The sequence below is a fragment of the Aethalodelphis obliquidens genome, unplaced genomic scaffold, assembly GCF_003676395.1.
Source record: "Aethalodelphis obliquidens isolate GAN/ISIS:26980383/991018 unplaced genomic scaffold, ASM367639v1 scaffold11, whole genome shotgun sequence".
NCBI classification, from domain to species: Eukaryota; Metazoa; Chordata; class Mammalia; order Artiodactyla; family Delphinidae; genus Aethalodelphis; species Aethalodelphis obliquidens.
The window spans coordinates 36,379,181-36,394,395 of record NW_020837955.1 but is presented as its reverse complement, the minus strand read 5'-3'; the positions used below and the strand labels follow the sequence as shown (position 1 = coordinate 36,394,395).

At 49.1% G+C, this 15,215-nt stretch overlaps 1 protein-coding gene across 1 annotated transcript in view; it reads right to left on the bottom strand.

The window, feature by feature from the left end:
* BTBD16 (BTB domain containing 16) overlaps positions 1 to 15,215 on the bottom strand; it is a 46,969-nt gene that overhangs the window by 7,253 nt on the left and 24,501 nt on the right. Inside the window, exons 9-12 of the mRNA XM_027113089.1 lie at positions 13,044 to 13,163; positions 3,177 to 3,268; positions 2,225 to 2,307; positions 498 to 575 (exon numbers count right to left, since the gene is read on the bottom strand). Coding sequence (XP_026968890.1) covers positions 498 to 575; positions 2,225 to 2,307; positions 3,177 to 3,268; positions 13,044 to 13,163 — 373 coding nt within the window. The remainder of the gene's footprint in view (positions 1 to 497; positions 576 to 2,224; positions 2,308 to 3,176; positions 3,269 to 13,043; positions 13,164 to 15,215) is intronic.

Here is a 15,215-nt window from a genome sequence, read left to right as displayed (position 1 = left end):
TTTGCAGCCGAGCTCCCTAACTCACTGCCGCTTTGATTCTGGGCTCCATCTAAAGAGCTGCTCAGAACAGTCGCCCTTGCAACCTTAACCACGGGCTCAGAGTGGAATCTCTTCTTGGGCAGTTGGCAGCTCACCATGTTTGTGGGGAAGAGGATGACCAACTCATCCCAGTTTGCTCAGGCCTTTCCTGGTTTTAGAACAGAAAGGTCCTGCATCCCCAGGAAACACCTCCAACCCTGGAAAGCTGAGACATTTGGGTACCCTCATGGGAATCGTAGATGTGCCCATCAAGTGACTGAATGGCCTGTCCTAGGGCCCCGTCTGTGCATTTTCCTTCTAAGGGGGTGGCAAGTGTGCAGGAGAGACCCCTATGATTCCCTCTTCTGCCCCGGCCTTCCTACCAGAGGGCGGAAGTGAGCATGGCCATTGTACAAAGGTCTCTCACCAAGCACGGGAAGGGATGTTTCTTCCCCTGGCTCAGGCCCAGTGGTCAGTACCTGGTTAAAGAGCAGCCCGAATCTCACCCCCTGGGTGGTAAGATCTTTCGCGTGGGCCATGTCGCCCCCATTCTCCAGCTGAAAGGAAAACACACACCACTTACCAGCAGCCCGACCCCCCAACATCACCTTCACTACATTGATCCCTACAACCCCCATCGTGCTCGAAAGAGTTCTGTCTCTGGAGCCTATGCTCACCCATGAATCCAGTCCACAGTATTTACTGAAAACCTACTAGCCAGGTACCATGCTCGATGCTCTCAGAAGATGCAAAGATGAGAACAAGAAAAATGCCCCAGCATTTTTTTCTTACTTGAGAAATAAAATGTGTACATCAGGAGCCCGATTACAAGGCAGAGAATATTCATGGCTGTAAAGTCAAGAGCAAGTACGGCCCCATAGGGCAGGCTCCACGTGAGGGCGGGGGCCTGGAGGGAGCAAATTTCAGGAGGATGACATTGGTGGCGGGGGGCAAAAGGAAGGAGGTGGGCAAGGCCAGAGGGACATGAAAAGGGAGGTGGGGGACTTCCTGAGGTGTCCAGCCCCAGCCCCGAGACTGTCCCCTCTCTCTCTGTTGCCCCTCCCACCCTCTGCTCTGTTAGAACACAATTTTGAGTTATGTCCCAGAGAAGCACAGTTCCATGGAGCGGTTATCTACTGCGTATGGGGCACCGAGCCCTGTGGTTTGCACATTACAATAGGTATTTGTTGAGCTGAATTTAATTTCAACCAGTGACTCATAAATCTTCAGAATTCAAACACTGCCCCACTTCATCTCTGAAAATGCATGATTGGAAACACATAAGAAGCACAACCGTTTGCACAGACAATTCACAAAGGGGGAAATGCCACGTGGACAAATATTCATATTTACTAGTAATAAAGGGAATGCATATCCAAAAATGAGACGCCATTGTTCACTTCACAATTGACACAAGTGATCTGAAAGGAAAATGCTCTATGTTGCTGAGCTTGTTCAAAGAAAGGCACCTCGTTTATCACTGGGGAAGGAGTAATTTGGTTCAAATTTTGCTAATATGTATCAAGAACAAAAGTGCACATTCCTTTTGGGGCCAGTATTTTCTACTCTTCAGATTCTCCTATAAGAATAATTCTAAGTATAGTAAAATAAACCATTACGTGCAAATGCATTCACCATGCAGCCTACTTATAATAGATAGCAGTTAGAAACACCACGACTTTTCTACAATAAAGGAAAGGCCAAGTAGCACTGTTTGTAGCATATCCTCTTGGTGGAAGAGTTTGCAGCCAGTAAAAATGGTGATAAGAAACACATTTCATTGAGTGTATTTTTTTAAAAAAGACCTGAAGGCAATAAAATGCAATAAGATGTTTGCGATGGTTGTTTGGGGAGTGATGGGTCTGAGAGTATGTGTCTTCTTTCTTTCAGTTTCTCTAAATTTTGAAAAATTTCAATAATAAGCACCTGACATTTGTATCTGTGAGGGGACTCTGTTTGCAGGGCCGTGTGGCCAATTGTCCCCAACTCTCCGGGTCAACAGGACAGATGTTCTAAACACCTGGGCTCCAAGGCGGGGCCTCCTCTCTCCTCCCCTCCAGGCTTGGCTCTTCCCACTTCCCCTGGGGAAGGATCCAGATACTTCCCCACCTCAGAGGCCCAGAGGTTCCAAATGCAAAACACATCTCCAGAAAAAGCAAAGGCAATAAATTTCGATAACTGTTTCTGCGCTGAGCTGGCGACTCACCGCGAGGTAATGGTTGGCTATAACCCGGACGAGCCAGGATTCAGGGAAGAAGTTAATGTGCCTTAGCTCCTCCAGATCCTTGCCTGGAAGAAGCACAAAGGGGACATTCTTACGGATTTATTCATAAGAGAACTGCAAAAACCTCATTTACGGAGGGACAAAGGAGGAAGTTGGGAGCTGAGGACTGGCGGGCATTCCCGGGCCCCAGGAATCGTTAGATGTGTGGAACCCAAGTGAGACGTCCCATGGCCCTTTCCCCCAAAGGGTCCACAGCCCCCGGCCACAATCCTGCCCAAGGAGGGAGGGTTGAGATCTGATAAACAGTGTCTTTGGAGTGTCTAGAAGCAATTTGGACAAACTCTCTGGGCTCCATCAACCATTTGTGGGTTTTGGAGCTACTCATTCTATCTGGATAACTGGAAATGGCTTTGAAAAAGTTCTCAAATATCCTTTCAGAGGCAAAGCTCTCACTGGTGGCCACCTGGGCTGCCCCAAACACACTCCCCAAGAGTTCCCTCTCTTTCCAAGTCACAGCTGCCTTGTTCTGGGCCCAGAGCACGAGGAAACTCAAGCCTGGAGCACAGACCCACAGTTTTCTCCCAGACTGCCGAGTAAGCGAGCGGCCCAGAGGCAACGCCACTCTAAGAGGCAGGGCGTGTGGTTAGATGGCGACACGCAGCCCTGGGCGCTGAGTGCACTTTCATAATCGGTAAGCCCCTTCCATTCATCGTCATGTTTGACAGGAGCTCTGATTATCCCCATTTTACAGACAAGGAAACTGAGACCGGGCAGCCAACTGACTTTCCTGAAGTCACACACCTTGGAAATGACAAAGCCAGATCTCAGCTGATTCCTTTGGAAACGTCTGGTGGGGCTTCCTCAGGAGTGGCTGAGGGGTGTGGCAGGTCCCCAACAGCCTCCCCTGGATGCGCTCCCACGGGCTGGGGCTTACCTTTGGTGATGCCGTGCAGACGCAGGCAAAGGAAGAGCTGCATCCAGTTCTGTCCCACATCCCGGTCCAGAAAGCAACACTTCTTGGGGAAGCTTAGCAAGGTGCAAAGAGGAATAAAAGGCCTTCAGAACCCTCCTTTCTGGAATTGGCCGGGGCTCGTGAAAGTCATGTCAGAGACCAGCAGTTTCACCAGCCAGGGGTAGATGGAGCCTGGTTCTCTCTGGATGGGTGGGGAGTGTGGAAGCAGAGGGGGGCTGCCCCCCGAGATTGTAATGAGACAAAGGGTTATCTTCCCCTTGCATCTACCGCATAGTAGGTGCCCGACAAATGCTCATTAAATGATGATGGGAACGCATAACGGTACAGAGGATTTCAGGATACGTTTTCTCACTTGAGTCTCACAAACTTCTCAAGGGGCAGACAGGACAAGTATCATCGGCTCCATTTTACAGATGGAAAAACAACGGCTCAGCCAGGACTTGAACCCAGGGTTTCTGACTCCCCCTCTACACGTGCTGCCCTTTGAGTAAGTGGCCAGTTTAGGCAATTCCAAAGCACGTTCTGGTAGAATCAAGAAGAAAGAAAGGTCGGATGAGTGCGTAACTCGTTTTAGCAGCTGGTTCCAGGATCAGTTCTGGACAGTGTTAATACTAAACTCTGGTTAATTTCCACACGTGGCTGAGGTCAGGGCTGGGTTGAAATCACATTCCCCTTGAGAAGACATGTACACACAGGCACACATCCAGTCTTGTTTTGAAACAACTTGCATAAAATGGTCACTTTTGACAAATGGGGACGACAGGGGATAATTTTTCCAGTGACTTTGGAAACACAAAGTCATTCCCTCAAGTCAGATCCTGTATGAGACCGGCCAAAGGCACTTTTAGAATATTTTTCCATGAATCAAGAGTGATGTCCAAATCACACCCTGTCCCAGCCAGACTGAACACTCCATTGGCCCCGTGTCCCGCCTCTGCTGGGGGTGCCCACCAACCTGCCTGGGGGCCATTTGTTTTCACAAGATCTGGGAATTCCTGAGACTCTCCAACTCTTCCTCGTGGCACTGGTCCCAGGAGAGAAGTTTAAGGATTCTGAGGCGTTGTGAGAGGGGAGAGGGGCGCGAGGACAAATGAGCGAATTCAAATTCAATGATTATTTATTAGAATCCACCGGGGAGCTGTCTCTGGGGGTGGACGGACCAGGCGTAAATAAAGGAGGGCTGATACTTCCAGGAGTGCAGGGCTATTGATCCTGGATCCAGCCCTCCATTACCCAGGGCAGGTGGAGCTGGGCTAGTGTGGGCCGTGCCAGTGCCCTGAGAAACACGGATCTCTCAGCTGGACAAATAACGCTCGCTTGACTCCTTTCCCAGACGTGAATGCCTCCTCCTTCCCTGCCTCTCTCTCACCATTTAACGGAAGAATCGGCTAGGTGGCATCATGGCGGGCGCAGGCGTCAAGGAAGAAAGAAGGGGCTGAGCTGACGCAGAACCCCCAGCCCAGCTGCATGCTCTGGGGAACGAGCCCGGACCCTCGGCAAGGGCTCCCACAGCCCGGAGTGGCCCCTGAGGAGACAGAACTTGCTGGAGCTGCAGGTTAATACAATTTCAGCCCAGGAGGGAAAGGACCATCTAGAGGACAGATTTCCCCTCCAGCTCAGAAGCCCCCAGGCGCCAACTCCACAGCTTTGTGGGAAGGATGCTGGGAGAGTAGGAGGGACCCAAGGCCCCCGAGTCTCCCTATGAGAGGCACTCAGCCAGATGACCGTCAGCCAGGACCTCTCCAGACAGACATTCTCCCCGAGAAGATTCTGAATGAGCTTTGCTGAGACAGGTGATTGGACTTTATGACCCCTTTGGACCACAGGAAGTGGCACTGATGATGGCTGATTTGGACAGGTCACAAGTCAGCTCATGCATCGCCCAACCATGCTTGGGGTCCCTGAGCTTGGGCCCTGGAGTCAGACAGACCAGGTTCCAGTCCTGGGCCAGCCGGCCGTCAGCCGTGTGACCCAGCCTCCCCAAGCTTCCTTTTCTGTCCGGGGGCACAACAGCCACACGTGCTTCCCTGGGTGGTCGGGAGAAGTAAAGGTGACAGAGCTTCTGATATGCCGGGCACAGCTGCTGGTCCTAGTGGTACTCCGGGCTTCATGATTGCCACCGTTGTCCCCTCACCCCAAGGAAAGTGACCTGAACTTGAGCCGGTCAAGTGCATGGCCGTGTTCTTGCTGGCGTTATCACTGCCACCCTCTAACTCGCCGGAGCCATGGGCCACCTCAAAGGAAGTAAACGGTGGCCTCAGCCGCTGATTTTCTAAAATCCCAAAGCATCTGAGCAGTGTGGTCCAGCGCCTTGAACCAATGGGCGTAACCCTGCCCCTGGAGCCGGGCGGGTGGATGGCTGCAGAGCTGGGACACTGCCCGGGCCTCCAGAGAACAGCCCACGTGTTTCCATCTAACCCGGCTCAACTCCGCTGCTGGGTCGTGGCATCTGGATTCTCTGGGCCAAGGATGAGCACGCTCACCTGATGTAACATAAAGTGAGGGAAGCTGGCTGCTGCGTCGGGACCTCTTTGCATGCCTGTTTGGTGGAAACAAAGGCTGGCATGGCTTCCCCGGGCGCTGAGCTCTGTCTCTGCAAAGACTTTGGGTTTAGCACTGACTATTATGGGACAAGCTTCCGGTCATGGTGTCTGCCTCCTAAAGTTCATGGGAAACCCTTGGGGCATGACCCCCTTAGGGAGGACAGTTCATAGGTCCTTGATACTGAAAGATACACCCAGGTCGGCTCTGGGTTCTGCTTGCAAGACCCTGGGGACAAATCCTCCCTTCTGACCTCCTGAAAGGCAGTGCCGGGAACAAGTCTCTGTCAGACTGGCACAGGTTGGCATTTTAGAGCTGCCATCAGCCACGACCTTCTTGCCTCCTCCAGCCTGTCATCGGTCAGAGTCATTTACCCTTTCAGACTCAGAGACCCATTAGCCCAGCACTTCAAATTTTTGCCTTTTAAATGCATACTCTAGAATTCTGACATGTGCTACAGCACAGATGAACCCTGAAGACATTGTGCTAAGTGAATTAAGCCAGACACAAAAGGACAAATACTGTATGATTCCACTTACGTAAGTTCCTAGAAGAATCAAATTCACAGAGGTGGAGGTAGAGTGGTGGTTGCCGGGGCGGCGGGCACGGGCAGAGGGGAAAGGGGATTCATTGTTTAGTTTGCGTGGAGTTTCAGTTTAGGAAGATGAACAAGTTCTGGACATGGATGATGGCGACTGCTGCACAACAGCGTGAATGTACTTAATGCCCCTGAGCTGTACACACAAAAATGGTTAAAATGGTCATTTTTATGTTGTGTATATTTTACCACAATAAAAAAATTAGAGTTAAAAATTACTTAGTTTCTATGAAAAATATCTGAAAGAATAGTTTATATTTTAAAGTGAAGTTTGAAAAAAATTACACACTTGGGGGAAGGGAACAAGGCTTTTTTCAAAAGGTAACTCGGTGTGGAAGACCTGGACGCCTTCTGAAACCCAAGAAGCAGGAAACGGTCCTCTTGGCTCCTGACACCAAAGTGTGGTAAGGAAACAATAATTCTGAATGTCGCTGCCACCACCATCACCTAGCGAATGTCACTGCCATTCAGGACGTCCTGCCAAGTGCTGTGCTGGGCCTTTTCTTTGAGTCAGAACGAACGTACATCAGACCCGACGAGGGGGTATTGTTAACCTCTGCAGCCAGTAAATGGCAGTAGTGGGACTCAGACTCAGGGCCGCTACCTGCTAACACATACCTCATTTACTGAATGTGCTGTTTGTCTCTGCTTCCTAGATTGTAAACTCTGTGAAGACGGAGATTTTCGTCTGTTCTGTCTACTCTTGTATTCACAGCACCCTTTGCAGTGCCTGGTTCTCAGGCAAGTCAGCTTGCAATAATGTTAAGTGAATTAATTGGATGAATGAGCTGGTCCCTGCCAACTCACCAGGCTCAATCCTACCATCCCATCCCTCTGCTCAACCATACTTCACCTTCTAGGAATGCAGTTCCAGCCCAGTGCATGTGTGGGCACGCACACACACACACACACCACACACACACATACATGCACAGACCAGGCTATTCTATGCCAATTTTCCTATGCTCACAGGGTCCTGTCTGTTGTTACCACGATTATTTGTCAGGCCAAGTCCTCTGGGTCATTTGTCGAGACCCAGTCAATGTCATCTTGACTATGAAGATGAAGATGGTCCTGACCTTTGCCCAAAGGCAGAACTGCGTCTAGAAACTCTGTGTAACGATGATGCTACCTGCCCTCTGCAAGAGCCTCCCGCATCCAGACACTTATATTCCTTGTGTTCCTCCAAAGTCTCCACTCTTACCGTTGAAGAAGACGTCTTGGGGCCACCCAGTTTGGGTGAAAGGCCAAGAAGCCACACAGGAGGGAAGTGCAGAAGTAGGAAGGAATTGGGACCTTGAAAAGAGGGAGATTCAGCTTCCAGGGAGCCAAGCTAAGGCGGATAGGAGCACCGCTGGTCAGAGACACAGAAGAAATGAAAACGGCAACAAACACAAAAGAAATATATCAACCTCCCTGCACAGGGCTTGGTGGAGAGATTCTGACAGAGAACAACTGAACCACCCTCATGTCCATGACTCATGGACTACTTCAAAATGAATGTTCTGGTAAAGAGATCAGAGTTGTCACACCAGGGGTGCCCAGTTTCATGATGACTCTGTGGTTATATCTGCAAATGCCATCCATTAATCACAAGAGACACATGGCTGTGTGCCCGCCCTGGCACACAGCATCACAGTTCATTTCCTTCAGACACCTGTGGGCTGCGATGCTCGGAGTGCAGGGCATGGCTGGGCCGCTCTCCTCGGAGGCTCCCCTCCTTTTATATATGGGAAGGTGGTGCTGGGTTTGTCGGGGCGGTGCTCACCCACACAGCCGGCACATGCTCTCGTTCTCTCTCCAAGAAGCTCAGAGAAGGAATCTGTCCAGTGCACAGGTGAGATCCAGGAAGGCTTCCTGGAGGAGTCTTTGGCCAGCTCCATAAAAGCTGGGTCAGATTTGGACAGGGCATAGGAGGGAGGAGACTCTGCTGCAGAGGTCAGGGAAATCTACTAGTTGGGATGGTGTGGAAATTGGATTCACTGACTGCTTTCAATGACCTCCTTCTGGTGAGCTTGCTGGAATCCACCCTTGCAGTGTCTGAAAGGGACCCATTTAGGGATTAGCAAATCAACTAAGGACTAGAATTACAGGTCCGTTCATGACTTGCCCTTAACTCGAAGACCTCAAAGTAAAAGGATGTGTCTGATGATCTAGGAGCCCCAGGTCCACCCAGCTCCACCACCAATTTGCAAAAGGCGCCCTTGTAAGCCCCTTACCATCCCTGCATGGATTTTACGGACACACTGTTGAGTGAAAAAATCCAGACCTTTAGAAGTCTACGCTGTAAGATTCTATTTAAAATTCAGAAGCAGCCAAGACATCTCCATAGTAAAAGAAGCCAGGATACCCGTTCACCTTGGTGTGCCAGAGGTAGTGACCGAAATAAGGCACGTTAGGGGGCTGGTCAGGTTCTGTTTCTTGGTCTGGGTGCTGGTTATACAGGTGTGTGCACTTTGTGGAAATTCATTGAGCTGTTCATTTAAGGTTTGTGCACTTTGCTGTAGGTATTTTATATTCTGATGAAAAATGTACTTAAAAAAAAAAGTGCCGGAACTTCCCTGGCGGTCCAGTGGGTAAGACTCCAACTTCCAATGCAGGGGGTGCAGGTTCGATCCCTGGTCGGGGAGCTAAGATCCCACATGCCTCGGGGCCAAAAAAACAAAACATAAAAAACAGAAGCAATATTGTATCAAATTCAATAAAGACTTTTAAAATGGTCCACATAAAAAAAAAAACTTTACAAAGAAGTAGAAAATTTGCCTGTCTCTGGCTCTTCTCCAATTGATGAATTTTTACAGCCCCCACGGACTTCTCAGACTGCTAAGTGAAACAAAATGATGACTTCCTCTGTGGACGAATGAAGGCAATGGTTTTGCTTACAGTTTTTGTTTTTCTTACAAGGAAATGTTAAATTAAATTCTGGACAGCCTATTTGTATTTCTAAATTAACCACTGCCAGGAAAACAGCTGTGTGTGTGTGTGTGTGTGTGTGTGTGTATACACACACGCATGTTCCCTTTCTATATTGATGTACTTAGAAAACAATGAAAATAAACTTTGAAGATGTTCTTAAACATGGAGCTAGGCAGAGAAACTGCCCCTTTCACTGTCCATCGGTGCCCCTGGCATAGAGCACATGTTCAATAACTATTTGTTGAATGAATGAAAAAAAATCAATGAATAAAAGAATACAGATGAGTAGAAAAGGCTTGGACCTATGTCTTTATTTGCAGGTACAGCGGTGCTGAAGGAGTTATCTATTCAAATACCTTCCCTCCTAGCTCAAGACGTTGCTAAGACAGCTGAGAAAAGGAGTATTTGATCTATTTCACTCAATTGCTGCTCTAAACCCTCCTTTCTGGATACTGGGCCAGCCAAGGCCACACCCAGAGTTGCAGCTCTGCCTCATTCCTGGTCGGTCTAACATTCGGGCAGCTTGTCCCGCTGCTGCCACATTATGAAAGCACAATCCCATTTTGGAGGTCCCCATATTGTGACGGTCCACTCTGACCTCTGCTCCCCCACCTGGGAAATACCTTATAAACCACTCTGTCATTTCAATTATTTCATCAACAGATGAAACTTTAAAAATTGGGCCAAACAGCCAAATTCCTTGGCTCTCATACACAAGCCTGTGTACTGTCTCCCAGGGTCTGCTCATCTGCCCCACCTTCTAAGGCTCCTGGAATGTCCCTGTCAGTGGCTGTGGAAACTTCCTTGACTAGCTGTTCCCTCTGTCTTCACTGAACTGTGGAGCTCAGCTCCTCTGGTGACTCAGTTCCGGCCCAGGCTGACCGTGACTTCCCACACTTCCACCACTTCCACCCCTTCCACCACTGGAGCAGAGGTGCCTTCCTGCAGCCCAAGCCCTCAGGCCAGCAGCTCTGAGGCTCAGCCCCAGGGATCCTCAGGCCAGCACAGAGCCTGGGCACCACTGCTGCCCCCTCCCATGTCTAGGGTAGGCATCACCAAACTATCGAGACATTATTTCTCACTGAGCCTCGAGAAAGCCTTAGAACTCTTCCTAGTCTCGTCCACCGAACAGGCCCTACCCATCAGTAAAAATGGAAACTTGTCTGCCAGCCCTCCTATTTCGAGCTGCCGCAGACATGGTGTTCTCTGAATTTGGCGTTAGCATGGTCAGACCCATTTCTCAGCTGGGGCAACCCAGCTCTGTAGAAATGTTTGATGGAATTTCATCATTCCATAAGCTGTTATATGCGCGGTGCCAGGTGAGCTGAGGATGCAATAAAGGATTGTAAACCCTTCCTACAAGCTGCTCACAACCTACCCAGGGAGACAGGACGTATGCACCCACCAAGGTGTTCGTAAGGGCCTGGCTGGCAAGCCTCCTAGGGAGGCCCCGCCGGGATGGACTCAGAAGAGGAAGCAGAGCAGGCTGGGGTCAGGGGAGCCGGGGCAGCAAGTGCTGACCCCTCGGCTAAGGAGTCCCTCGGGGACTCAGGGGACAAGCACTTGGGAGGTGGAGGCCATTGACCATGGAGCACCTTATGGGCAGAAGAGTGAGCTGGGACGGGAGGTGAACCACCCGCGGTCCTAAAAATGGGCCACGGTCCTCTAAGTCGGAGGTAAGCCTGGGTGACCACGGAGCGGAAGAGCATCTGAGTTCCAGACTGTCTCATCTTTTCTCCCAAGGGGACACCAAGCCTGCTGGAGGGAGCGAGAGGGAGTGAGGGAAGAAGGGATGTAGGGCAGGAGTCTGAGAACACGGCTCTAGGTAGAGGACAGCATCCCAGCTTGGGCAGCAAGACCATTTGGAGACACACGAATGGTTTCCAACAAGGGAAACCTTGCAGGCTCAGGGGGCCTTGGGGAAATGCGTGTGGAGGGCTGAGGTCTGGGGTCAAAATGGAATCGATGTCGATTCAGGAGTAATGCAGAAGCTATGCTGGTAAGGAACACCCGAGGACGGGGGGAGCCTTGGAGACCCCAGCTCAGGCAGGCCACATGCCTTCGCTCTCTCACTCCCACTTGTTTCTCTCACAGTAAAAACACAGTTCCAATGAATCACCCACATTCTAGCTCATTTCCTATCTCCCAGTTCTAGACATTTCCAGTAGGAGAGCTAACCTGGTGCCAAACAGCGACTTTTCCTGGTGTGTATGACTCATCAGAAAAAGTGTCTTTTGGGCTATTAAAAGAGTGGGAGAGGGTGTATCTAAGACACTTGGGTTCAAAGCAAATTATATAGAAACTAAGCAAGGACATGTCATTCTGGCAATGAACATTGCTTTCCCCAAATAACGAGACAGGAAAAAGGGGCTCTTTACTTGACATGGTGCACAGATGTTCCAGAAAAGGATTAACTGCGTCAGAACAATGCAAGCAAAACTTGGCTTAAACAGGTTGATGTGCTGACGAACACACGGAAGATGTGTTTATCTGCTAAAGTCACGTGTGCAAAAGAAAAGGAATCTCTTGACTCCCCTGAATGCACCTTATCTTGCTTGGAAGCCCCCGTCCCTGCCGATATGGGGAACAGAACGTAAACCTGATCGTGAAGGTAAGCCTGCCCGTCTAGGGCGGATCCTCCTGGCGCTGTCTTTGGCTACGGGGCCATCACACTCTGCAACCAGCCTGGATGATGCGAGTGTATTTACAAAGTTTTAACAGAAGCTAAAGAGACACCAGATGGATTACTGCCTTCACCCTCACCCCCACCCTGTCCCCCTGTCCCATGCTGCCACAGCTGACGTTGCCAGTGGGGTTGAACAGACAGAAAACACAGGCAGAGGAGGACACAGGGAGGGGAAGAAGATGCACTGCCAGGCAATTTTAGAAGTAATTGGCTGACAACAACACTGAACCTAGAGGCAGCCTCAGGATCTTTCTAGACACCATGCCCAGGGATTCACGACTGAACCAGCTGCAGCGGGCACAAGAGAGAAATCCTCCCTGCCATCCTAGGAATGGGCAGCAAAATGTCTTGGGATTTGGCAGGTCTGGGTTCAAGTCAGGCTCCGTCCCTTATCACTTGTATGATCTCTGACAAGGTATTCATCTGTACTTCAATTTCCTCATCTGTAACATGGGAATAATAAAACCAGCCCCTGAGTACTAGGGAGATTAAATGAGATTACAAATAGAAAGTGTTTATCAGAATTATTGCACTTAGTAAGCATAATGAAATGGTGCCCATTCTTATACGATAATTGTTATTTTTCACTTGAATGTTGAGATATATAACTTTTAGAATTTATAAATTTAGACATTCTAAGAGACTAGATTAATGCTATGAAATCTTTGTACATTCAAATGCTTTTTCATTTGTCCAGAAAATTCAGAATGTTGTAGGCTAACTAGTGAAATATAAATGAGAACGATCTGGTCTGATTTAGGTACATTTTAAGTATGAAATTTTTAAGGCCAGTACGGTATGGTAACTTTCCTGAATAAAAAGCGCACCTTTTGCATCATGTCTTTTACTGGACACAGAACACGTGCTCAAAGGCACAGGACTATCTCATATTATAACACCTATTATTCACTTTTTCAAGTAATCTGGTGGTTCAAAGTTATCCCATAATCTTAGATCCCATAAGAAAACTGCATGCTATGCACTCTGAATGATGCTATGAAAAATATCACTGATGCTTTCCCCCATGATATTATGAGCAAACAAACAGTGTATGTACTATTCATCAATCGACAGTAAGTCACGTTACCTGCTGAAAAATGAGAGCACAGTTTCGTACGTCGGCATCGTCTGAGTTTTGCTGTTTAGTTGCAAGTAGACCCACAAAAGAAGTGTTTTCAGAAGGCGGAACTCGCTGAAAGTAAACAACCTGGCCAAAAGAAAAGATTGAGAAGTAATTTTAGGCACAGCCAAAACCACACTGTGTGTAAAAAACTGAAAAATTATAAGTGAGTTTAGGAAGGAGGCAATACCACCCCGAGTCTGTAGGTGGACTCACATATCGAGTTACTTGCTCAGGGTCACTCAGCTGGTAACCTGCATGGCTGGACTGTGAACCTCAAGTCACCTGTCACCACCAGAGCCTGTGTTTTCACCCACTGGCTGTGCTGCTGTTAAACAATGGCTATCACTGAATGAGCTCCTACCAGGAGACAGTGTTCCCAAGGCGCTTCCGTACTTTTTAAATTTAATTCCACTTTTTAAATTTAATTCCACACAGCAACCCTGCAGAGTTGGGATATATTCCTTACTTTTATAGATGTGGAAATTGGACTGACCCTACGTTTATTTAAAAATTTAATGTTTTCTTCATCATGGGGTTTTGTTGGCATGAATTCTCACTGTAAAATATTGCATTAAAATACATTTTATCTCAATGACTGAGGTTTTTACGTGCCCCTTAAATTTTGCACCTGAGCTGAGTGCCTCACTGGTCATATTCCAGTCCCGGCCCTGACTGAGGGCTGAAATGTGAATAACTTATCCAAAGTCACACAATTCTGAGGTCAGACCTGGGCAGGGGTCAGTTCTGCCCCAGACTGGCTGTGGAACCTCCTGCAGGCTAACTGGCCCTGCAGCTGCAATTCCCTCATCTGTAATGCAGTGATTATAGCAGTTGCTCAGAGGATACTTGTGACGGCCATGTGAGGCGACACGTCATATGAGTTTCCTATTGCTGATGCAACAAATTGCCACAGAGCGAGTGGCTTAAAACAACACGAATTTATTATCTTATTGCTCCAGAAGTCCTAAGTACAAAATGGATCTCACTGGGCTAACATCAAGGTGTGGGCAGGGCCCTGCTCCTTCCTGACGGTCCAGGGGAGAATCATTGCTTTGCCTATTCCAGCTTCTAGAAGCCACTGGCACCCCTTGGCTTGCGGCCCCTTCCTTCGTCTTTGAGTCAGCGGCACAGCATCTTCAAATCTCTCTCTGGTTCTGACTCTTTCTCCTGCCTCTCCCACATTGAAGAATCCTGTGATTACACTGGGCCCACCCGGATTATCCAAGATAACTTCCCCATGCCAAGCTCATTCAATTAGCAACCTTATTTCCATCTGAAAACTCAATTCCCCTTTGCCGCACAACCTAGCATATTCGCAGGTTCCAGGGCTTGGGATGTCGACATCTTTGGGGGACCATTATTGAGCTGACCACACATAGAGCAGTGCCTGGGCACAGTAATGGGCTCAGGGGGCAGCAGCTCTGACTCCTGGGTGGCAGGGCTCCGAGTGGCCCACCGAGAGGTTTGGGTCCTGGCTCCAGAGCCCACACTGTGCCTGCAGCCGCACAAGGCATCTCATCAGGAAGAAGGGAGAAGGAGAACTGGGTGCTGCTCTCCATGGAATCAGCTCTGTAAAGGATGTTTCCCAAATGGCTCCTCTAAGAGCTGCCGCCAACTTGCTTCTCTGAATCACTTCAATGTTTCTTAAACCCACTGATATTTTCTGTCTCTGACCATGGAGATGCACCCTGGCTTCAAAATATACCCTAGCCTCTTCAACCACCACTTTAGTGGTCATGGTGGGTGGAAACCAAGCTAAACCGTGACTCTAAAGAGCAATGGGAATGTCACTCTCCTGCCCCTCTTGCTATTTCTGGACACAGTAGAACGGTCTCTTTCCTCTTATTTTTTTTAGGCACCTATAATGCGTGGGCTTTGACTCTGGCCAGACAGTGACCAAATTTGTCACTGTCTGGGCAATAACGGTGAGCCAAGAGGGGAGACATCACAGAATCACTTGGTATGATGTCCCCACAAGGAACTCTTCGACCACTGCTGGGCTGGGGAGCTACGTATCTTCTGGTGCAGAACCCACGCTTGAGGTCCTCAAGCCCAGAAAGTTCTTTGAGATCTTACCAAAGAGGAGCTTACCAACACAAGGGGAGTAATTGGGAGCTCCTGAATCAGGACCCTGGT